Source organism: Drosophila virilis, chromosome 5 (assembly GCF_030788295.1).
Source record: "Drosophila virilis strain 15010-1051.87 chromosome 5, Dvir_AGI_RSII-ME, whole genome shotgun sequence".
Classification (NCBI taxonomy): Eukaryota; Metazoa; Arthropoda; class Insecta; order Diptera; family Drosophilidae; genus Drosophila; species Drosophila virilis.
Window position 1 is genome coordinate 20087144 of NC_091547.1, and position 25992 is coordinate 20113135.

General features: G+C 39.4%; 1 protein-coding gene across 49 annotated transcripts in view; it reads right to left on the minus strand.

Moving 5' to 3' along the window:
• shot (dystonin-like protein short stop) overlaps nt 1-25992 on the minus strand; it is a 91116-nt gene that overhangs the window by 40268 nt on the left and 24856 nt on the right. For 20 of the 49 annotated variants that reach the window (XR_011416887.1, XM_032437360.2, XM_032437340.2 and 17 more), the window contains exons 3-15: nt 20556-20617; nt 20354-20371; nt 20202-20261; nt 19698-19787; nt 19441-19611; nt 5074-5353; nt 4092-5005; nt 3663-4031; nt 3399-3422; nt 2359-3277; nt 1418-2048; nt 1170-1305; nt 33-116 (exon numbers count right to left, since the gene is read on the minus strand). Coding sequence is in view for 48 of the 49 variants with exons in the window: in XM_032437360.2 (XP_032293251.1) it covers nt 33-116; nt 1170-1305; nt 1418-2048; nt 2359-3277; nt 3399-3422; nt 3663-4031; nt 4092-5005; nt 5074-5353; nt 19441-19611; nt 19698-19787; nt 20202-20261; nt 20354-20371; nt 20556-20617 (3758 nt within the window). In the remaining variant the exon portion in view is untranslated. Of the gene's footprint in view, nt 1-32; nt 117-1169; nt 1306-1417; nt 2049-2358; nt 3278-3398; nt 3423-3662; nt 4032-4091; nt 5006-5073; nt 5354-5785; nt 6579-19440; nt 19612-19697; nt 19788-20201; nt 20262-20353; nt 20372-20555; nt 20618-25992 lie in introns of those variants that run through there. The other 29 variants (XM_032437379.2, XM_032437375.2, XM_032437380.2 and 26 more) reach the window with 14 other exon arrangements.

A 25992-nucleotide genomic window follows, 5' to 3' on the forward strand; every position in this document is an offset into this window, starting at 1 on the left:
GTCATACAAATGACAGTCATACAAATTTTTACCTTAGCTTCGCGAATGAGACGTCCTCCAGCCACGTTGACATTTTCGATTTTTGGTTTTCGTTCGATAGCAGCTCCGAGCAGTTTCTATATATTTTTATATATATTTTTTGCGAGGGGGGATTTGGTAGCAAAGTTTTTTTTTTTTGAATTTTTTTTTTTTAAATTGATTGATTGCGTTTTTGTTGTTTCATAGTGTTCGTGTTTTTTTTATAGAGTGTGATATTGATATTGTTTTTTGATATTTGGGTGAAAATACAAGAAATTAGACAAAAATACATATACAATTAGTTTTCAACTACAAATACAAATAAGACTACAATAATGATATGACATATATAGTTCGATATAGATGATATTCATAGAGGTGCACAGCTTAGATAACTAGAAAACAAAGCTACAAAAATATAACATTTATAATATAACAAATATTTTCTAAAAATATACTGGAAACACACGGATAGGGATATACGAATGGGTGTGTGGATTGTTTGTGGGGGGGGGACGTCACAAAGTTTGTGTAAATATTGTGTATATATACATTTTATACATAGGTGTGTGTGTGGTTGGGTGTGTGAAGCTGCCAGACAACAGGCAGCCTACTACAGAGGATTTTGTATTTTTGATTAGACAAGAACTACGAAATATACAGGGTCTGATACGAGTTACAGTTATAAAATACAGGGCATATATATTGATTGGGCACATTTAACAAATTGAAAAATATACATATATATATATTTGTATATGTAAAACACACAGACATTTATAACATGTCCAACACCAAAGTTTTGATCCACAAAAAATAAGAAAATATTTAAAATTTTAGGCAAAACTACTTTTTGGGCAGAGGGTTTGGGGGACGTGGCACTGGTTAAGCAAAAATAGTTAACTACGCTTTCGATTCGAATTTGTTTGTACATTGTAAAGAAATTATATATACTTTGTGTTGCTTGAAGTGGTTGCCCTAAAGGGTAACTGAATAGGCTCGCTAAAAACTGAGTGGTAACTATACAAGGTTGGGTTTATGCTATATAGAGAGATATTTACTAAAAAGTAACTGATCATAACTGATAAATAAAATAAGTTAAAATGATAATAATAATAATAATAAAATAATATATCATGAACGCTACTCACGTCTAATTCGTAAGCTGAAGTCGCTGTGGGCATGGCTGATAGACGCTCGGTAGTGCCATCCACCCATGATTCCTCGACTTGCACGCTCGATTGGAGATTCTTCATGAGCCCAATGGCTGTCTCGCATGAACGCATTCTGGAAAAGGCAGGTGTGAACAGGTGAATTGGGTATATAGAGACATATATGGTAAAAATTGATGAACCATTTAATAGGTTGCACAGGCTAAGCTGCTGACAGGTGTGCTTACCTTTCGCCCAACTGATTGCAGACCGCACTCCAGCGCGTATTCAGACGCTCCACGTTCGAGTGTAGGCGTTTTAGATCACCCAACACCTTGGTCGGGACACCCATGCGTCCCAGCTGATCGGCAGCATCATTCATTTTATCCATTTGCGGCTGCTGTTGTGTGATTATGTCCTGCATGTGCGTCAACTGTTTAAACACCTGCTGCAGTCCCTCTGCGGTGGAGGGCAAATCCTGATGCTTAGCCAGCTCATTCTCCAGCTCGGAAATGACATGCTCGTTATCCTCGAGGCCAGCTAGCGAGGCTTCGAGCAACTTCAGGCGATCCTTGTGCAGTCCGCTCTGTGTGTTCAGCTCTTTCCATAGCTCCATTAGGTTATCCAGTGATTTCTTTAGCACAGGTGTCTTTAGCGCAATGGTGCGGAAAGTCTCCTGCAAATGCTTCAGCTCTGGCTCCAGCAGGTGCAGGCGGCGTTCGTAGTCTGCATGTATTTCAAGCACATGCTCCAACGAATCCAGATCACGCGGCAACGGCGCCAATATAATCTGATCCAGCTCACGTGCCATATCCTCCAATTTGCTCTTGATGGCAATGCATTCCTCGGTAAAGATGCGGCTCGCCTGTTTGCTCTCCTCTGCAAAAGATTCAAAGGTTAAGATGCGGAATTAGTTTTGCTTCTGGTGAAGATTACCGCGCAGTTTGGCGCTCGCGAATAATTTTTTCATGTTGTGTTACGTTTGATTTGTGACTTGAGACTAAGTTGGGCTTCCTGGTCGAGGCGGTCAGTTCAAATCAAGCGCACATTAAATTCAACTCAATTACGCGCTTAATTGGACGCCAGAGTCAAAAGTTGACAGCTGGCCAAGCGCCGCCAATTGAAAGGCGACTTTCAGCTAATGCCCACGTCTGAGCCTCACGCCCATTTCATACGCCCCCACACTCACCTTCAGCTCGGGCGCGCTTCTCAAACTCATCGAACAAGCGATTGACCTCGTCCATTTCACGTCGCAAGCGTCGCAGTTGCGGATCATTGGGATCTCCCTCGCTGAGCAGCTTGTCCGCATCATCGTTCAGGGCACGCCGTATGGCCGTGCGCTGTTCGGGTCCCATGGCCAGGAACTGATCGAAATCCCAGCCCTTGACCACACGTATTGTGGCAAAGATCATGTTCTGACGCAGACGCAAATGCTTCTTCTGCCACAGCGCAACGGAGCGATCGAAAAGACGTTTTAAACGTTCCGCCGCATCGATCGCCTCCTGATCTGGTGGCGGCAGCAGCAGGCAAGCGCCGGGTATGGAACCCTCCTGACCCTTGGCGGTGCGAACGCGCCATTTCACGCGACCCGAATTGTCGAGCAATGTGACCGTTTCGCCCTTCTCAATCTGCAGCTGACCCTGTTGTTTATAGGCGCAGATCGCCTGAACCGGACCCTGTCGGTTAACCGGCTGCCGCCTCTTGTTCAGCGGCACAATCGTTTGGGCACGACGCTGCAGTGTGGCCACCGTCTCGCCAAATGCGTTCAGCTCCTCGCGCAGATCCTGCATACCGCGCAACAGCGCTTCGCCCTGATCCAAACCAAAATCGGATTGCGAGTACTTGCTATTAAGTATCTCATCGCGTTTGGTTAGCCACTGTTCGGCATCCTTGATCTCAGCAAAGAATTGATGGTATTCGGTTGCATGCTTCAGATGCACCTCCAGACAGAGGGTTAGCTGCAGCAGCCACGCCCACTGCTGTTGCAGTGCCGTCAAATGGGCCTCTATGCACTTGGATGCCGGATGCTGTTGATTTAGCAAAGCCTCGCCACGATCCAAGATCGTCGCAAAGTGCATCTCACGCTTCTCCAGTTCGGACATTAAATTCTGTGAAGAGAGTACAGTAGCTAAGATTAGTAAGGCAATTGTTTTTGGCATAAACGGAGTGCACTTGGTTGGTTGCTTTTAATTTGAAAATATTCCCGAGGGAATTTAGAACCGATCTTACCTCGTCGCCATTACCAAATGCACGCTTGGAATTAGATAAAGCACAACACATATAAAAACAGCAAACAACAACTAACTTCGGCTAGCCGAATAATTAATGCCCTTGCATACAAAGCACATACTAGGTATAGTACGTATAGAATTAGTTAGTATGAGAGATTTGTTGGCTAGAAAACCAAACGGACAGTAATTTTTCATTATTTTCTGCCTAGACAAGGGGCAGAAGTAGCTCAACATTCAGCTAGACTTAAACTGAGAAACTTACCTCATAGTATCTGTGCACCGAAGGCAAATCGAGTTGTTTGTCCGCCCAGTCGCGCGTGATCTCCACCTGCTCCTTCTCGTTGAGCCATTGCAGCTCGGCTGAGGCCTGTCCAAGGAAATGTTGCAGTGAATCCAAATCGGATAGACGCTTCGTTGAGGTGCTTAGCAGCTCAGCATAGACCTTTTGCAGCTGATTGAGACGTTGCTGATAGAGGTTCAATTCATCGCCCGAGAACTTGGTCTGTTGGCGTTCATCGTTTTGTATTTTGGTGTGGAACTGATCAATGATCTTGTGCTCGTGCTGTTGACGATCCAGTTCCTCCTTGACCGATGGCAGATCACTGCCATAGTCAGCGGCAAGCAATTGTTTCTACAAAAAAGAGGAAATTATAGAATCGAACCACAGATCTTTTTGTACCTTAAGACTCACCAATTTATTCTGGCACCACTCAATGTGCTCTTGCAGATCGCGGAAATGTGGATTCGTATCGATCTGTCGTGATTCGACCACCATGCGCGTTTGACGCGTCACGGTCGTCTCATGGACGGGAAACTTTAAGCCGGACAGTTTCTGTACCAGATTCGTATGGAAATTGGTGCGCAATTGAGCCCAGCGTTGATGCAATTTGTTGACCTTCTTGTGCAGTTCGCTGGCATGGGGATAGCGACCTTCATTGAGCACATGACAATCCTGGTTCATATCCTGAATGGGCTCCTCCAGATGCCTGATTTCCGTTTCGAGCGCCTCAACAATGCTCTTGGCATCCACGGGATGCAGACGCTCAATGCGTCTGCCCTCCTCACTGATGCGCGTCTCCAGATCCGTGAGCTTGTGATCCACATGCTTTATCTCACGCTGCACCTTATCGGCCAGACGCTGCAGACGCTCCAAGCGTTCGATTTCCTGCTGTAGTATAACCTCACGATCCTGCAGCGCTGTATTCATGCGATACCACGCCTTCTCAATGGCATCTGGACGTAGATCAGCCTCCACATCCACTTCGCCTACCGTTTCAAAGTAACGTTCCAGCTCCTTGTAAATCTGTATGAGCTTGGACTTTTCACGCTTGCGAGCGCTGACCTCCTCGCTGCGGAATCGCTGCAGATCGCTCAGCAGACGCTTCATCTCGATCAGCGTGGGCGGGAACGAGCGTTCCTGCAAATAGGCGGTCTTCTCGCGGCACCAATAGATGAATTGTTGTGCCAAATCGCGATACTCGTGCACGCGACGTTGTGACTCCATGTCGAACAACGGGTGAATGGAGGGCGGCTCCGGGAATACATCGTACAGCGATGAAATGTACGTAATCAGGGATTTCTCATCCGGTTCATTAGTGTCCACATCTGAAAGATACAATTGGGACAGAGTTTAGTACAAGTTTGTACATTTTTAAATCGCTTTTCCGGCTTACCCTCTGGGTCCAATAGACGCGTAACACCATATTCCTTCTCCACAATATGGAATGCCGACTCGAGGCGTTCGCGCGGCCGATCGTTCCTTGCCTTTCGCCAGTCAAGCAAGTCCGGTCGGTTGCGATGCACCAACGCCGAGAAGGCCAAACCATCGCGCCACGATGATGTAAAATCATTGACACGCACGCCCGGATACCGAGCCGTCGAGCGGCGCGCCCAGCGCAGCAGCGCCTCGCGTGCGGATACGTTGTCTTCTTTGCCAACAACAATATCGGAGATCTGGAATGTGTTTAGAGAGCGATAAGTTATAGTAAAGGCTTATAGATTTATAATTATATTGATTAGATTGAACGTAAATGGAGCAAGTTTTTTCTTCGAACTCTTCTACAAAGCAGCATTTAACCTTTACGTTTTCGCGAGAGTGAAATACTATTGATATTGGAAGATGATTTTTTGTATCTGAGATCTGAAATGTGCACTTCAATTATATTTTCTTTAACGCACAGGAGAATGAAGACAACGACAACTATTTGCGTACAGTCTTCGATTATATTCTCGATTAAAATCTGATCTTCTATTGCTCTAAGCTACATAAAAGAAAGCCAAATTTTCTGCAGAAGTTTGACCGCAAAAAAAAAGAAATCCCAATTGACAAACTTCTCCTTTGAGGGCTTCCTAAAAACTCCCCTTGCCAATGCTCTTTCCGTTTACCTCTCTGCGCTGTACACTCGACTCAATGGCCGGTGGCAGGGCGCGTCGGTACTCCAGCTCAGAGCTGCGTATCATCTTGGCAGGCGGCAGCAGATCCTCCGCGGGCTGCTGATTCTCCTCGGCGCGACTTAACGTTGTAACCTTGCGCACAATGTGCGTGGTCACACGACGATGTCCGTTGGGTGCACGCTGCGACGTCTTGGTGCTCTCCACGCTCGAGCCGAGCACCTCCGTGGAGATGCGCTTGTTGCGCGTCACCTGCTGATAGCTGCTGCTGTTAACAGCACCACTCGAGGGCACCAGAGCGCGACTGCTATCCGATGTACGCCTAACAATGCTGCCGCCGCCGGCACCAACGCCAGCACCCAACGCATCCTGAAACGTCACCGTGCGCTCAAAGTTGGTGCGCTCGTGTGGCACAGTTCCAAGCGGCGCCACGCCCGGATAATCGGTGATGACAGCCTCGACGGTGCGTTCCCGTTTCGTTTCATGCCGGTAGCGCAGACTAGAGTCATCAATGTTGGTCGTTATGGGCGGTCCACGGGTGGTGTGCACCACCTCGCTGCCACTGCTGACATAGGGCTGACCGCCATTCGTTTGCCGCACCAGCTGCTGAGTGCGCTTCAGAGTCGACTGCGAGCTGGAGCTGGAGTGCATGGTTTCGGTTTCGACTCCAGCCTGTTATCGTAATCGTTAACGTTGATTTATCGTTTCGTTTTTCACTTGTTTATCGATTTGATTTCGTTTCGTTTTCGTTTTTTTTTTTTTGTATCTTTCTTCTCTCTCTCTCTCAGCGCTTGATTCGTAATTTTTGCTATTTTTGTGCGTGATTTCAAACAAAATCATTTTAATTGTTTAAACCACCAACTCCGCCCGCACCACCGCACTTTTCGTGCTCACAGACAATTGAGTTGCCGGCACCGCAATTTGCGTTTAATTAAGTCAAAAGCCGGCCAAAACCTCCGGCACCGGCACCGGCACCGGATGTCTTGTTCTGTGCTGCTGCTGCCACTGCGAAGAGCCAGCCAACAGGCACCCACAGAGTGGGGGCTTTGCCCCACTGTGGTGCTGGTTGTTGTTGTTGCTGCTGATGAGCGAATTATTTATGTCTTGTACGTACACATAATTATCCAACGAACCATCTAGAGACTGGGCCTGTCCAAATGTCTAACTGTCTTCGGGATTTTTTTTTTCTATGCTCTAACAAAGGGTACTTGACATTTTATATAAAATACGTAGATTTAACAAGATATCTAGTCCAAGTTTTAGAAAATATTCAACATTTTAGCATTATAAATAAATAGAACACGGAGAAAGAGCTACATCGGTTCAGTCTAGTTACATTCATATGTATCTATCCAACTAATAAATATTTTCATATTGAACTCTGTGAAAATATTATTTTTAAATGATTTCATATTAAGAGATCCAGATAGATGTATACTAAAAGTGTATACACACATATAACTAGGTATCAATAGAGATAGCGAGTCTGCGATTCGCTACGCTAAGTTAAACTTATTTATTTATGTTTTTCCATTTATTTATGGGCACAAAAAACAACCATAACTAAAAGTTCATGTGCACGGCCAAACAAAGCGGCGGGGCACAAACCACGACAACAACAAAGCTAATTGTGAAGCCAGCTAATTTACTTTTTTTCCTCTTTTTTTTTTGGCGAAGGAACATTATGGAATGAAACAGGGCATATGCCGTTTTACAAACTGTTCGCTTTACGGCGATTATTAAAATTGTGAATAGAAATTTCGTTTGTTTATTTCAGAAATGTCTATCAAATATGTGACATGAGATTTCTAGAAAATAAAGTTTGTGTCAATTAACTGGACAGTTTTTTGCTTGAAGGCGTGATAAGCAAGGCCGTTTGATATGATATCAAGAGACAGCATGAATTTAACTAATAAAACCTAAAATCTAATCTTTATAGCTCATGATCAGGCAACAGCAACAACAACAACGCCAAGTGGTTTGGCCAAAATGTGCGCCCACCTGGCTAAAGCGTAACGTATCATTGAAAGGTGACGCCTGCGCAAATGCGTGACATGGCGGTCACCAGCACCTCCCCACACATAGCACAGACAACAAGCACACGTAGCACAAAAAATGCTAATTGCAACATTATTAAAAGCAAAAAATAAAAAATAAAAACGCTGCAACACAGTTGAATATATGTTTAAGCTTGACTTAAAAGTATTTTTGTTTTGTTTTTGGCTTTAAGTGTCTGCGGAGGCGACACTAAGAGGCGTTAATAGCTTGACATTTTGAATGGAGCCGCAGCAACAGCAGCAGCAGCTGTTCTCTCTACAACCAGCTCTTGCCTATTTGGGTTGCTGGCTACTGTTTGAAGTTGACGACAGTTAAGAGCTGGCCGGACAATATTATTGCCGAATTTGCATTGTTTTTGTGCGCGCAATGACAGCACATAAATTCGAATTGAACAAACATAAAAAGGCAATAAGAAATGCGAAATGATCAAAATATGCCATTCTACAAATCTTTCTTTTGACAGCGCGCTGAACCAGAACTCTGAAGCGTACAAGGGGGAAATCCAGATGTCTGGGCACGTCATTATATTTACAGCTATTACAGCAACACTTTATTACAGTTGTTGGCCAAACAACACACGCACACACTTCGTCTACAATACACACACACAGACACTTGAGATCCGCTTCAAAATGAACTCGTCATATAAAGAAACTTAATTGAAAGAAAATTGAATTCAATTGCATTCAGATTGAAATCAATTGATATGGGCGGCATTTAATAAATCAAAAATAACGATACTGCAGGCGCATTAACTTAAGCGGTGCAGGAGGGGTGGAGTAGTGTGTGCGGAGGGGGGGTAACGAGCTGCTGCTGATGCTGCTGCAGGCAAGATATAAATCCAAAATTGAAATTGAAGCTCGGCGCGTTGTGTGACATCATGCAAAAAGAGTTTATTTATTTATTGTTGTTGTTTATGTTTTTGCGTGTTTTTCAGTTTTTTTTATTTATATATATATATATATTTTTTTTTTGTTCGTTTGGTTCCGTTTTGCACATAAATTTTAACATGTATATATAAATTGGTTTTGATTTGTTTTAAATATGTTTGGCGTTATTTATATATATATTTTTTTTAAATTCGTAAATTAAAACGTTTAATTTATTTGTTTCCTTTTTAATATATTTAAACCCATTTGCTTTATTTTATGATTTTTTTTAAATTTTTTTGTAAATTCTGGATTTATTTATTATTTATGTATTTGTTTTATTTTGCATCTGTTTCGGTTATTTACATTTTTGCCATGCTCTTTAGTTTTCATTTGTTTTATTAATTATTTTTAAATTTGTTTTTCTCGATTGTTTTTTATGTACATTCTTATTCATATTTTGTAAATATATTTCTGAATTTTTCTTTTTATTTGGAATTGATATTATTTATTTAAATACGTAAACACAACGTTCAACAACGCACGCGACAAATATAGTTCAGAGCTCTACCGCCTGGGCTCTACGCTCAGATAGACATAGATTTAATACGACTTATAGATACATTCACAGCTGTATCTATCCAAATATATATATATAAATACATATAAGCTACATGCGACGGGGGGCACTAACAACAAATGTGTGCGGCGACTCGACAACGACTAAACGCGATCGGGCCAAGTTAAAACGCTTAAAGTGTTGCTCTGGCCAGGTGTTTACGGCCGACGCCGTTGTAGCTGGCAGCGCAGCCAGCGTCAGGTGGCGAGAATAGAAAAGCAAAAACAAAACACGCGCTGGAAACAAATGGAATCGGCACAAGAAAAACGCGAACCGGCGTTGGCGTTCCGAAACCAAAGCAAAGCTTAATAAAAATTCAAAAATTTGGAATTGGAATTGAAATTGCGATCGTGCTGACAGCTGCGCCTATGTGTGTGTGTGTGTGTGTGTGTGTGTTGCTTTTGACGCCAACGTTGACGTTGACGTCAACGTCGCTGCCAGCAGCCAACCCCGTTATGGATTGCTGACTTCGAGCTCTGCGCTCCTACCACATGACGTATGCATTAACAGGTAACAACAACAACAACAACAACAACAACAGCTACACCAGTGAAGGTGTGTGTGTGCGTGTGCGTGTGCGTGTGAGTGTGTGGCAACCATGACAACCAACGCCTACGCCAACGCAGCGGCACAAGAACACCAACAACAACAGCTGCCAACGCAGAAGAACTAAAACAAACATGCAAAATGAAGGTTATAGGAGCAAAAACAAAATAATAATGAAAGTAGAGCAGACAATGCTTAACTATTAGATACCCTGTACACAGGACAACTAGAACTCGGTCCTAACACTTTTTAAATTCGGCGAACACGCATCAGTCGTAGATTTTAACCTTACCACTCTTGTCTAAATCTCTTGATTAACTGTCACAGCAGTTGTCCTGCAAGACATTCTGCATGACATGTCAGCAAAATAGTCTTCGACCGGCCGCTTTTTGGACCTATTCAAATAGCAATTTTTATTGTTTACAGCACCCGTAGAGCTTGATGACATGTCATGTGGCAAAATTAGCTTCTCTAATGACAGTAGACCTTTAAGTAACTTATATGGTTCATTACCGATCTTGCAGAAAGTTGTATAGGATAAGAAACGGCTTAATATAATGCAATTCTAAGTGACATCTGGAAAAATTGGCTAAAGGAAATCAGGAAAGCTTCGTATTGCCCAGCAGAAGTTTGCAGCTCTTATACTCTATAAGATCGAAAAAGACAGTTATATAATCTGATAGACAGCCAGGGATGTTTATGGTCAGCTAAGTCAGTTAGATGCTCAGTCAGGTGCACATGAGTGGACGGACTCGCCATTGGAAGCGTCAGTGCTTTTAGAGACGCAATTTGACTACTTAAATTTGCACAATTATATGAGCCCATTTTATGGCTATAGGGTATAAAAACAAAAGAGTTACATAAGTTTTGTGGCGCCTTAACTTCAAAGTTGTTGCTGCTGTTGTCATTTGCTTTGTGGTAGCTAAGATTTGCCATGTTGCTACAATGTTTGGGTTGGCTTCTCTTCACCTTCAAGACCCAACAACACATCGGTTGGCTGCGTCATCTCGCAACGCGATCAGGTAAGGCGTTTTGGTAGTACTTCGTGGCCAGAAATAGAAGACACAACAAAAGTCAAAGCCATAGAATGCTCATAATAACAATAAGAATGCCACACACAAAAAGCAAAAAAAAAAAAACAACAATCAACAAAAATCTCCGGGCGAAACCAGAAAGAACAACAAGTTTTGTGATTAAACTGCTGACGATCTGCCCAGTCGCACAGTGGGTCAAGTTGGTTGTAATCGGAGAAACATCTGGCCACTAATTAGAAACGACATCACATCGCAGCGCATCTGTAGTTGCCTGACCCCACGACATTTTCCTTGGCTTTGACGATTCGCACACAAAACTAAATTAGGCAAAGTAATTTGAATTTGAAGCTCATAACATATCACGACCAACTCATTACACAGCTGGACAAGCTGCTCAAACTGGGCATCCAAGCCCATGAAGTGACCCAAAAAGCATGGAAACAAATTTGGACAAACCACAAAAGCGACCATCACTTTTACAGGTTACACAAGCAAAAGCCAAATGCTGGGAACTCTTTTGAAACCCAGCGAAATGGCAACAATATAAAGAAGCAGAGACCTACCTTTGCGAATTGGGCGCTTCTTCATGAGTACTAAAAATGTATACTAAATATGGCAAAGGTGTCTGCGCAATAGCTTGAACTTGATCTAAGACAAATAAGCATACAAGAATTTAATGAATAATTAAAATTGTTCTGAAACTTTCTACCCAAGCTAATACTAAATTTGGCTGTAATAACTGTAGTTCTTATAATAATGTACTAAAAAATATAGTAAATGTGTACTAAAAATTATAGTACTAAAGCCATGAAGCATATTTTCCCCATCACTGACAGCTGTCTTTTGAAAAAGTCGAAAAGTGTCTCATAAAAATGGTCTAAAATTCTGCTAAAAGTGTGCTAAATGTACTTAAAGAAGTTTATTTGGGTTATTTATATGTTTATGATGCAGGCATGTATTAAAGCAAGCTAAACAAGCTTCCTCCAGGATGTTCTTAATTATAATAATATGCATTAGATTCTTAGTACAATTTTATATGGAAGATATGCCTTCTGGTGCTCTAAAATAGGTTGAAATATATGCTAAGCAGATCTAAAATGTTATATGTTTCAAGTTAACTTATACAATATGTTCGTAAACAAGAAAGAAAATTAATTAATCTTTAAAGTGTGCCTAAGTTTTGTCAGCGTGTGCCTCGGCTGTCCCGGAATTTAATTGTTTTGTGTTACAATCTATCAAAAAGCTTAACAGCGTTATAAATTTTCGCAAAAGTGCGCTTGAATGCGTTTAAAACAACAATTAAAACGCGTTCAAGTCATATTCTAATCATTTTGCGGCCCAAAATGGTCACACAAACTGTCACCGCAATGCTATACATGGCGTCTAGAAAGTGTAATTGATGCGAGTGGGTGTTGAAATCTCTATAAATGTATCACTCGCATGCGAGACGGGAAATGCCGTAACGATTGATTTATGTGGTAGTTATAGGCTACCCCCCACACCCACACACCCACAAACACACACAGATATACAAGTGGGAGGTAGAGTGGCAGGGCGTGTGGTGGCCGATACAGACAGTTAGGGAGTCACATACGAATCGTCAAGCATGGGCTAATTAGCATTTTACATGCCCGACCAGCCCGTGTTGCCCTACATGGCTAAAAGGCAGTAACTACAGCTGTTCCGTAGTACCTGCCTATATATTTACCAAGCACATACTCGCATATATATCCAGCTAATAGATATATGTACAACACAGTCAATACGGCAATGGAGAGGCGCTGCAATGGCTCGTGGAGCCCCAGCAACTTGGTTATTCGTTTTTAGCTGCTATTTGCTACCAATAGAATTGCAAATCTAATTAGCTAGCGGAGGGAAATAGCCGGGGAACGTAGAACATGACTTTGACTGACTTATTAATACCAATATGATGCAAAAAAGTCAACAATAGTGCATTACCTATGTAATTTGTGGTAATTTGAGTAACGTTTCGCACTTGAAACCTGCTGTTTGTGGTGGCTAAACAAAATGCAACCAAATGGCTCATAAACGGGAAGTGCTACAGTCCAAACAGTAGCTGAATGTGATTGCAATTAGAGCCCCCAAACCTCACAGCATGATCAAAATCGTAAATAGTGCTCTAATGGTTGGTTATCGATACGAAAAACAAATCAGTTGTGATTTTCGTTTAGATGTAAAAAGGAAACGTAATAGCGTATGCCTAATATGGGCAATTTGCTAAAGCAAAACATACAACAGAATATCTGTGAGAGATTGTAGAATTTAAATAAATATTATATAAATATAAGCATGTATCATGAAAGTAGCTACAAAGAACTCAAAAATAAATCTAGAAATTATCTATGGCTCACATTTTCATATTACCGAATGCAAATTAAAAGAGTTTTTCGATTCGATGTTAACTTTAGCCAGAATTCTTAGACGGTCTTAGTCCAGACTTAATATGACATTAATTGACTAAATGTAGGTTGCCAGAGGTCAAGCTTGAGCATAAAACAACTCAAACAAATTGGTAAAGCAATCATTCAAAGTTTTATGCTTAGAATTCTTTAAGGTTATTAGTAGAAGCTTTACTAAATGACTTAAGATAGTAGAAGAGACCTAAATAATGCCTAAAGCAGTTTTGCACGTCTGCTCAGCTATTCTAAGAATAGTTTTCAGACAAATTGGGTTTCGCCTTCTGCAATATTATAGAATATGTTGATTTTCACATAAGCAAGTCTTATATAAAATAGGCTTATTTTAGTTCAACTTGACATCCAGTAAGTCGTTGATAGCTATTGACTAATATTACATTGGCAGGGTAAGGTTCTAAAACAGGTCACCTCACATAATCAATCCCAATCTTAGTAGAAGTTAAGATCGCTCTTGAATAAAGAACATTTCCTCAATGCATGCTCTTGAACAATATCAATTTCATTATCATCGAGCATATCTGATATAATTGATGGCTCTTGATATAGAAACAACTGTTTGAACTTAATTTTGAACAAAGTCATTTAACTATTCAGTTTATAGCGTTATGTGAGCTACAGTGTGGGCACGTCATGTGGCACGCCAAATATGTAACATTCCAGGCTGTTTTTACTGTCAACAGCGAAGCGTGTGGGCTCGTCATCAAGAAAATTACAGATTATATACCACTAGAATGAAATACCGACTGGGCACTGAGAATGTGACTGTCTTGTATGCACACAGATATGTACTTGAGGTGTAGCGAGTATCTGTTGAAATGATTGTTGAAACGTTCATTCATATTAATTATACATCGATGTGAATTGAAACACGTTCGAGCCGCATGTAAGATACCTTTCGATCTGAACTGATCTTTGCTTATATGGCTAGCTTAGCATTTGCATACGAAAATGCGGAATATTTGTTGTTGTTTTTTTTTTTTTTTTGTTTTTTCTTCTGATTAAAGTATTGTTTTTTGCGTGGTTGCGCCTCGCTGTCTAAACTAGCCAATGAGTGTTTATTGAGTGTATTGAATGATTGAAGGCATGTTCAACCTGTTTGCAGGCATTCGAGCCATATTTGTGCAAAAGCTGCCAAGCGATTTATTAATGAAACGAAATGGCAAACATTCAAAATGTTGCGACTATATAGATATAGAAATTGATATTTGATTCGTGATTTTCGGGCAGCTGCCCACGCAGCATAAACAAAATTCACTCATCAGTGTCATAATCTAAGACATATAAGTGCATTTTTTAACTCAGCTGGCAAGTTCGTTGCTTGCGTTGAAGTCTTTCGTTTTGTTCGGTCTGTTTTTTCAGTACGTGACACTTCTGACGAGGCGGGTCAGCAGCAGCTATGTAGCTATAGCTATAACTGAAGCTGATGTCATGGCCAGGGCAAAAACAAACAATACTTTTTATTTCAGTTGCTTCCAGTTGCCTATTGTTGTTGCCATTCAGAAATAATTCTCTTTTGTATTGTTCACTTCCACCTGCCTTGAAGGTTCGAAACGGCTGTCATTGACTTTATTGTAACACATACCGCGACGTCTTATAATAAATCAAAATACCAAATGGCTTTCAACTACGGCTGAAAGCCGATGACGTGAGAATCTGTAGCCGAAGATGTGTGTATGGGTAACAGACAGACACTTTCTTTGGCAAGGCTCAAAGAGAGCGGGTGGCACATGGGGGGCTGGGGCTTTGTTACTTAACGCCTGGGCGCCTTGACTAAACAGCAACTGATTCTTTTTTTTTTTTTTTGTTTATACTTTTATGGTAATCTGCCCAAATATAGCGAGCGCATCTGTAGCTGTCGGATACAACAAAAACACCTGAGCTGTGCCCAGCCAGAGCCAAAACGAGCTTTGAATAATGTGCAAAATTGCTTGGAAAATTAGCCGCACTTATAATGAAAACGTTTGTCAGACGTAATCCGACATAGATTTCACAAATTTCTTTTCATGTATAGCTAGTTAGCCAGCGGCACTCTTTAATGCTCTGTGAAAATTGACTTGAAAGGGTATAATAAGCTAATTGAGTAAAGGATAAGCTGGCTAAAGAATAAAGAGCGATTTTTTTCAGGCATTTTGAGTTCAGGTGTTCTTTGCCACCTTTATATGCATACTCCAAACTCACGGATCTCAGAGATAATCAGAGCTGGAAAGACAAAATATGCAAATTTATTACAATGTGGGTTCGTATACCAAACACAGCTCAAGGTTTTCACAAATATTTGTATATTCCTCGAGCGCAGCCAAATAAAGAACTCAGCCGAACTGAAACTTTAATCAACTTTACAACATTTTACAGGGCAACTGACAGTCGTGTACGCTCATTTTGTGCCTGCTTAAGCCATAAATTTATGAATTTTGTTGTTGTGCTGAAATTAAATAATTGAGCGCGCAGCTTAACAACAACTAAGTATTTCCAGCTGACGGAAGTCAGCAAACATTTTAAAGTCAAGGCAAAGGCCTGTCAGAACTTGACTGTTCGTATACCTCAGCTACAATAGAGGTAACTCCACGTGCCACTCCCCCATTGAAAAAAAGTCTCAGGTTTTGTGGGTGTTCCATAGATCATAGCGATTAGTTTTACAGCACAATTTATAACTTAATTATAGCTAAGCAGCGTTACAAACTGCCGCCGGGTTTGCTGGCAAATTACTGGCAATTTATTGGCATCGGCTCCGCTTTGAATTAAACATTTTGTGTTTTGCACATTGACCTATAAAATGCGCCATTTAATTGAATTTAACGCAAAAACGGATAAACACCCAACACAAAACACAAAACAAATAACAATGCGCATATTTATGCAATTGCCGTATAAATAGGCATTATGTCATATTTGAAATTCAACCGAAGCGCGATCTCAAAACGAGATTTGGATTAGACGCGCCAACGACACAGTTTCTGAGTTGGGTGCAATTTGAAATGCAAAATAGCACAATAAAAAAATCTCAATTCAGATCAAAGTAAAGTGAACTTAATTTTTGATTTGTGATAAATTGTGTTCAAAGTGCCTAATATGATAAAGCATATAGACATGATTGTCTCGGAGTTAGCACATCAATTAAGGGAATATAGCTAAAGCTCTAAAAGTTTATGAGGCAAGATCTTTGTGTACTGTATTAAAACTAAGCACAACGATTAAGGTTTGACTTAACACATTGCATTTATACTTGACGGGCTTGTTGCTGAAAATCTACCAAGCTTCGAGAACTTTTGCAAGAGTTTATGCTGTTCAAAAGTATATAAAATTTAGTAGCATTGTTCCCGACCTTTTCAGAATTCAGTATTACGATCTACCAAAATAATAAATACTTTATTCAATAAGATATTAGAGCCAAAATAAAAAGGTTTAAGTGCAAATTATTAGGAAAATATAATTAGGAATATTTTTTGCCAATTTTACAGAATAAATATGTTAAGTCTCTGAGTTTGCAAAGCTCTTAGCTCCGGTTGCTGGAATCAAGATATGTATGAAAAAATATATGCCCATATAAATTTGGTTAGCATTGCCGTAAAGTTACATACCGCCAGCCCCTTCAATAAACTCGCACAACTTGATTATACCCTTCTTTTTCTTTTTCTTTTTTTTTTGCCAAACCATTTTTGGGCTATAGGGTATATAAACATGTGTGTGTATATAATAAGATGAAATGTCCTTTTAAGTCGCGTTCACAAATTTGCATTGTGTACAAGACGAATGAATAAATGACATCAGCAACTCAAATACAGAGATACAAAGATACTCAGATACAGATACAGATACAACGAGACCGAGACACCCGCAACTGCAGGCCGCAATATACATAAATCCTTGGTTAACGACAATTGCCAAGATGGAAGCGAGGGGCAAAGTGGTTGCGAGACAAAAAGAAATAATAAATAACATAAACAGTAAATGACGCGCGATTGAGTTTCACATTGTCAAGTGATTTACAATTCGTTTTGCCTCAATTGAATCAGCAGCAACATGTTGATGTTGTTATTGCTGTTGTTGCTGCTGATGTTGCCTCATGGCCGATTGTTGTTGCTGGCTGCCACCGCGGCTGACTGGCAGCATCATTGAGCATTTATGCGCCCCATCGATCAATCCGAGCCGCCGCCGCCGCCGAACGCATCGAACACAACTGCAGCGTTCGATGCGGCATGCGCCGTCACAAATTACGAAATACCCGAGTTTTAAATTGCATCTAGTTTTGCTCTTGCTGCTGTGGCTCTTGTTGTTGTTGTTGTCGTTGCTGTTGCTGACACACATTGCGACTGGAAGCCAGACTTGGAGACGTACGCAGTGCGGAAATGTGCGACATGACCGATGACTAAGCGCCCCAAGCGAGCCCCGAGCCAAATTGATTTCTAGTTTAGAGCCAAGAGTTGATATAACTAATGAGATACTAAGAAAATCAATCATAGAAAGCTCTAAGTTAAGCTAGTATAGGCTTTTAATAAGTTTAAGCTCAATACAATTAAAACTGGAACATTTCTATTAATTTCTGGTTAACCCTTAAAGAAACATTTCAATAAAATATCTACAATAACTAATTAACATTTTGTTTAAAAACTATGATATTTGCCATTCAGCAGCCTTTAAAACAATCTTACTTATTTATAACTGTCCAATCTGAACTACAATCATCTGTGAATAAATATGAATATTTCGAATACCGAGCTGTAAAAGCTGATCAGAAAACGAATCATGATGCGATCTTACACAAATGCAACATTATCATATAATTTACCAATAAAAATAGGAACTGGTATCACATAAATCTATTCTAGTGCTCGGGGCTAACAAATGTTGTATTTAAATTGTGATTTATTTAAAAATGGATAAGTTAATAACAATTTGAGAGCAATTATTTTTGACTTTTAACTTGGCTTCGCCTACTCAAGATTTTATGCAATATTCGCTGATTGGTTTATTTAGAAATCCATTCTCGATATTTCGTTAACAACTTCATTATGCAAGGGCAGACTTATTTCAGCTACTCGGGAACCTTTTAAGCGTTCCATTCGTTCAAGTGTGGTTTTTTTTTGGCTGTGTAGGTGGCCCGGTCAAGTGGCTGATTTGTGGCGGCCTTGTGGACAACAACAACAACAATAACAGTTGACGAACTGTAGCAGCCACTTGGACTTGATTATGTGTGTCAGTCAGCATAGTAGACACTGCTGCTGCTTCGGCTGCTGCTGGTGGTGATGAAGAGAAGGTAAACTGGCTGCCTTAAATGGCAGCGCCGCGTTCGCCAAAATAAGTCAACAGAGCCGGAGAGCTGTAAAAATAGCAGCTGGCTGGGTAGGAGTAACTCACAAATCGCCACAAAACTGAAAAGCGAAACGCACACAAACCGAACGATACGTGTGTGTGTGTGTGTGGGCCGAGCTAGGCTGAACTGATCTGAGCTTAGCTGAGCTGCGTTGCAGTCGTTGGCTCAATGAATCGATGGCGAAACTATAACAGAAACTATATAAGAAAAACGCCCAAATGAAAACGAATTTGTTGTGTGAACATTGTTAACGATCTCACGAATTGGGCGGCCAATTTGAGGGTCACCTTCGCCCAATTGTTGCGTGTGGGCGCAGCGCTGTTGACTTTGATGCTGTCGCCATGTTGGGCAACATTTTATGGACCTGCCTACAGTTATCCAACACTTGCTCCATTTACACGAAGACCAGCTGTGACGAACAGCTGCATACTAATATGCAGCGAGTAAATAAAGTAACGAGAATTCTACTCTTGGGCACGTAACGAGTAAGCAAAGTAACGGCTGAATATCGAAAATATATCGGAAGATTGACTATATGCTGATAACTAAGAAATTCAAATCCATTTATGCTAAGCCTAATGTAACGAGTAGGTAGAATAGCAAGCTAGGCGAGTAGCCATACTCGTTACTTCGTTCAGCTTAAGCCAGATAATGTAACGAGTAGTGTGGTTCACAGTTGTGATGAAAAGGATAACAGTTATATTTGTATTCAGGCAAAACTTGCTCATTTTACGTTCAACTATTAATAGCGAGTAATAAGAACATTTCACTTACCTGGAAATGCAATATAATAGTCCAGATCAAGCCCAGCGTTAGCTTGGGATTACCATCCACAATGTCCTCAGCACGTATGTTGACCAGTTTGATCTTTTTATAGCGCAGAAAATCCAACGCCATTTGTGCGTTCTGCAGCATATGGAAACGCATTTTACCCTTCTCACGTGGCTATGGAAAGGTACGAGTATAAAAAAACAACGAGTACAGAAATGAGTTTGAATAACAACATGCTAAAGCTGGTTGCTACAACTTACCAGGTGTTCGCCAGATAGCACCTCCAAGAGTGAAAGCAAATTGTGACCATCGCGCAAATCCTCAAACAAATCCACAACTCGTCGATTGGCCTATGTAAGTGGAAAATGAAACAAGTTAAACGACAGCTTAAAAGTAAAAGTTGAAGGTTACATGCATGCAAGGTGTCAGATTGTGTTTACAACGATTTTGTATTACGTATTTGATATTAGTGGGCGAGTGCATTTAGTGAAGAAAATAACAACGAGCAAAAAGAAAACAAAAATCACCTCAATTAACATCTCCTGATATGCTATATAATTATAATATATAATTATAATAACTATAATAAAAGCGTTTTAGAAACATAGGTTTTTTTATATTTAAAACATTTTAATGCAATTAAAGAAAACCAATTTAAATTTAAAATAAGTTTGTACATATTCAAAAGAAATAAAATCTCTATGCAATACAAACAAACATATATGCACAACATTTAAGGAAAGCTTCTTGAACTTGCAACTTACAGACTGTGAACAACAGGGTATACCATTTGTGGTAACACAAACATGTAGCATGGTATAGGTCTGTAAATTTAATATAGTTTTAGGACTTAATAATTGAAATATTTTAAAGAAAAAAGTGTAAGAAAGAAGTATGTGCTAAATGGAAACTATACCTTGGCATACTTCCAATGCTGCTTGTAGTTAAGAGAGAGAAGAAAGGAAGTTTGGTTAAAGGGAAAATTCTGCTATAAGAATTCCATGTAAACAGATCCTAACAATTACTCATACACGGTGTACATGAGGATAGTTTGAAGTGGGTTTTATATGGAGCACTTTTGTTATGCTGATGATATCTGGGCTCTGTTGTGCACTCACCTTTTTCAGATGTTTGTTAACCCATTTTGTGAAAGTCTTCTTTTGAATGGCATCGCGTTCGTCTGGCAGAGAGAAACGTGAAATGAGAAAGGTTTAAATTAAACTCGAAACCATTACAAAGGTAAACGTAATACAAATTATTATTATTATTATTATTATTTTTGTTTTTGTTTTTTTTTGTCGGTTAGGATTCATGCAACTGCAACACATTCGAGTTAGGTCTTAAACTTTAAATTCAAAGAATTGAGTAAAATAAATAAATTGATATCATCTGCAGGCGCTGACGACATCAGCGTAAATTGCTGCTGGCTTGAAAATTGTATAATTTATGGCAAGAATGACGCCTACTTTTAAAACAAAGAAAACAATAAAAATAATCAAAATCAAATTTGTATCCATAATAACTATATTTAATCATATGCAAGCATTTAACGCGTGGGCGCTGAATTATGGCCTAAACTTTTAATGAGCTTGTTTGTACAAATGTTAGTGTTTTTTTTTTTTTTTTTTTTTTTAATTGAACAATTCATTTAACTTGGCTACGTAATTAGCCTCAAGCAGCGTACGTTTGTCAATTGTCTGTATAAATCTCAGGGCCTCAGGCATTGACTTTGGCCAAAGTCCGATAAGGCTAACAATCTGATAAGTTTTTGACTTGATTTGTCGGCCTATAAATAAGCGCGCAGTTGACCACAGTTAAGGTGATGGACGAGAGACAGAGAGAGAGACAGGGAAAAAGAGCAGGGGGAAGCCAGAAGGGCCCAACGGCGGGCAGAGAGCTAGAGGCTAGAGCAAGCGCCCTATCTATAGATAATGACATAAAGCCCGTACGTAGGACGAGTTTTTTGCTTCGATTAGCTTTGAGAGCAGCGCAATTAGTGTCAAGTGAATCTATACATTATATCATATCATTCATAATAAATCTGGTTTTCCATAGAATTAAATCTAATCGAACGTGTACAGCAATTAAACTGAAATAACAAAGGAAATCTAAGGCCAATATCATACGCATTTTGTATGACTCATAATGGACTAAGCTCTTATGCATATACATATATTTATAATATCCCAGGCAAACAGTTTTGATCATTAGGAATCATATGAAATGCTTAAGTTAGAAGCCCAAGACATCCTATTTGGACAAAACATGTATTATAATCGAATATTTATATATATTGTGACAAAAACATTAGTTAAAATTGTTACAGAACTCTGCAAATATTTATCTAGTACTAAATACGATATTCTTAAAGAACTGTCATTCCTTCCCTTATAGAATATCCATTCTCTATGTACTTCGTGTACCGAATGACTGGCAAATCTCGAGCAGATCTTAAGTGCAGAGAATTCCTATATCATATAAGGCAAATAAACAGAAATCTTAAGACTTGAAATCTAATCGAATTTATGTACGTAGCGCTTGTATGGAATAATAAAGCGAACTGTAAATCCATAAAAAAAGGTAAAGAAAAAACTAAGCGAACAACCCATCAATAGAAAAACAAAGTTCAGCGTCCATTTGACTGATACCAAGTCGAGTGTTAAGTTACCTAGTAATAGTGGTAAATGAAGTTTTACGGTTAATAAACCCGATAAATTGTAGTGCAGGGCAAATAAAGAACAAAAACAAAACACAGGAGGCAAGAAAAGCAACAACGTTGAGAAGCAGAAATACAAAAGCAAAACAAAGAGTGCAAAAAAAATTGACTTTTATATAGAAATCCCACAATAAAGAACGTTGAAAGAGCGACAAGTAAAGAGAGTGGGAGAGAGAGAGAGTTAGAGAGTTGTAATAAAAAGAGAGAGAGAGTCAGCAGCGCGAGCTGAAACTTCAATCTTTTAGGCATAGTCTTTCGCTCTCCCCCTCTCTCTCTCTCTCTCTCTTTTAACGCTCTTTTTGTCAGTGTGTGTGTGTGTGAGTGTGTGTGAAGGCTGTTAACGTGTTATTAATTACGTTTGTGTTTGTATTAATTATTGCTGACTGAAAACTGCCACAGACTAAGCTAAAGTTCTGCTTAATTCGCTAATGAATCACGTCACAAGTGTGCAAATCTCTGTTGCCATGCCCCTTGCAGCCGCCCGCCCCCTCTTAAACAAGAAAAAAAAAACATTCATTCAAGCTAAGCCAAGTCCATTCAAAGTTTTCTGATTGCCAGCCTGTGGCTGCAGTTGAGTTGTTTTCTTATCGGAGAAAAAATTAATTCTTCACCAGATTTAAAAAAAAAACTACTCAATACTAATAATAGATAATTATCGATTGTTATCGATAAAAACACAAATTTATTTGATTTTCAACTAAGTTCAAGCAAACTAGTTGCAAACGTTTGTAATTTGGCTTATTCCGATATTTTGAGACTAACATTAAGCAATTAAATTTCGATTTGTATCGATTATTATATGGTAATTCAACTATCGATTGTTATCGATAATTACGATGACTTGTGTAGTGGACATCTATAATGTTATGATTACGGTTTTTTCTTGTTAATCGTTAGTGTTTCATTAGCTGAGACCTTTTAAGATAAACTGGGAGAAACTTTTTGTTAACCAATTTAAGTGTAGTTTTGAATAGGTATCGATTGGCATAAGCTTTCGTTGCAACCGAAGCCATCTACACATTCCTAACTGTAAGTGAAATTTATAAATTTATAAATTAAAAACCCAAACGAGGCATTTGCATACATTCATAGCCATATTAACACACACATAAACAAATGCTTGAATACGCCTTCACAAGCGCCGAATGCGCTGTTAGCACTTTTAGAGTTGAACTAGTTTCTGGCATAAATCTAGTCTAATTTATGAGATGATTATGAAAATCACAAAAGAGCCAGATAAAGTGCTTAAATATAAGTATATCAAATTTCATAAATGGTTTAAATGGTTTTTATAATTTCAATCGCCAAGCGGATGCGATGTGGGAAATATCCAAAATTTGAATTAACTTTGAGCTACATTTGATGCACATTTGATTAGTAGAAAAAGTTGAATTCAGTTAACGCCTCACTCACCTCACCTCTTTCTGTTACTTTTTACTTATTTTAATAACTGAGTCAGTGGGACAACTTCTCTTCTGTTGATAAGAAATCTTAACACCTTTTTTTATGATGCTTGCCTAGTATGTTTTCCCTGTTAAAACGCTTTGTAATGTCCACGCTTTAATGACCGCTTTATGATTACAGGGTACCATAAGTTTATCATTTCGAAAAACCCACACACACAATTGTCAGCATATCAGAATTTATAAATTTATAAATTTCACTTCAATTTGACAACACGAAAACGTGTAGAATAGATTGTGAGTGTGTGAGTGTGTGTGTGTGTGTGTGTGTGTGTGCGAGTTTGTGAGAGTGCATGTGTGTGTGTGTGTGTATCTCACACACACAGCGAAACACCCTATCTGATATTTTCAGGTGTTTGTTGTTGCTGCTCGTGAGCGCGTGATGATGTCACGTTCTAAGTTGAATTCGTTTCCAACAATGAATGTTTGTTAACGTATTTTCTTGTTGTTGTTATTGTTATTGTATTTTTTTTTTTTTAGCCGACTTAGGTTGGCGTCTTAAGCAACGTATTTGAAGTTCGTTAATGTTTATTTTTGCATTCTGTCGTCGCGCTTTTTGATTAGCGCCGTTCAATGTCGTCGACAAGCAGCGAAGGACGTTGACTGACCGCAACAATATAAAACAATAATAATAGTAATAATAATAGTAACAACAACAATTTTGCAAGCACTCATAATTAGTAGGCTTTCTACTTGAGGCTTTGATAAGCATTGTTTTGGCTATTAGTTCATTAGGCAAGTGCCTATAAATAAGTCTGGGCTGGAAATTTCTTTAGTTTTTACTTCGAATACCCTATAATCAGGTCAAGTGTTTAATAATGTCTATAACATCTCGTTTGTTTCTTAAACTCTACATCCTGTAAAATCAGTCAATGAGGGGTAGCATTGACTTATGCACAAAAATGACTTGACAAACTTCAGACACCCTGAAGATTCCTTCGACCTAGTTGTGAATTAGTTCTTAGATCATATATTTACCCTATTTGAACTAGATTCTCTCTAGATCTTTTCGATCTAGTTCTTCTGAGGAAGCCGAAGAAATTCGTGAATTAGTTATCCTATTGGAACTAGTTGCTCTATCTACGCAAGCCATTAATACCTCGATCTAGTTCTTTTGTGAGAGTTATAAGAATTCGTGCATTAGTTCTTCAGCAGCTTAGAATCATATTTACCTTTATGAAACTAGTTTCTCTATCTAACGAAAGCATCAAAACCCCGTGCTAGTTCTTTAGTGCGAGCTGAAAGAATTTGTGAGTTGGTTTTTCAGACTCCAAGATCTCGAGGTGTACGTATCTGAACTTATGTACAATTTCCGGAGCTTATAAGCCAATATGCATGGTATTTGTTGGTCACACACTCACATAATGCTCTTCCAGGCTTAAGCTTTGATAAAATAATATAACGAATCGGTCAAAAGTATTTTCTAAACACATATATAACCTATATACACACATTATGGCACTTGATGAGCGCAAAGTTCAGTTCATTTAAAGAAGGTAAACAGAAATAAAAATTTTAAAGGCATTTATCATATGGTAAGCGGTCCCATCAGCAAATTAGCAAATTGGTAGGCAATATCGAATTTCCATAGTTAACAGTTTCCACAAACAAAAAAATAAAAAATAACAACAGATTTTTGTCCACATGAAACAAATGTCAAATTAATAAAGAAATCAACATAAAAAGCTCGTAAAATTGTGTTTTAGAAAATCATAAACTGGTTTACATATGTGCACAGAGTTATTTATGCCTACACATACATATATACATATACTTATAATACTCAGACGAAATTCGAGGAATTCTGTATACGACTAATTTGTTTAAGCGGGAGAGTTAATTGCCGCAAGTTGTGGCTTTGCTTTTTGGGGTTGACCAACGGCGACGAGTCGTCAGTAACCAGTTTTTAAATATTTACGCGCAATAAAATAAATAAAAATAAAATAAATATTTTTGGTGCTGAAGCAAACGTTAAAATAATATTGACATAGCTTTGCATACGACATGGGTACGACGACCGATCCACCTAAAAAGAAGAGTCGATCCAAAATATACTTAGTTGGTGGTGAAATGTTTACTGCAAACATGGGTTGGGCTTTGAACCACTCTTCGACGTCCATCGATTTCATGGTCAGGGTCAGACAATCGAAGTGCTTTCATAAACGGAAAGGTGTCAAATCGTTTCTCTGCGGTATCTTGCATATTTATAAGCTATATTTAATTTATGATTTGTTCGCCTGACTTTGCGGCACGACCTTGAACCCTGAGCAGCTGCTAAAAGCCAGAGACCGTATCATAATTAGAATTAGAATTATGCAAGCATATTTCTCTAATCGAGATTTTGTTAAGCATTTGCAAATGCAAATCATTTCCGCA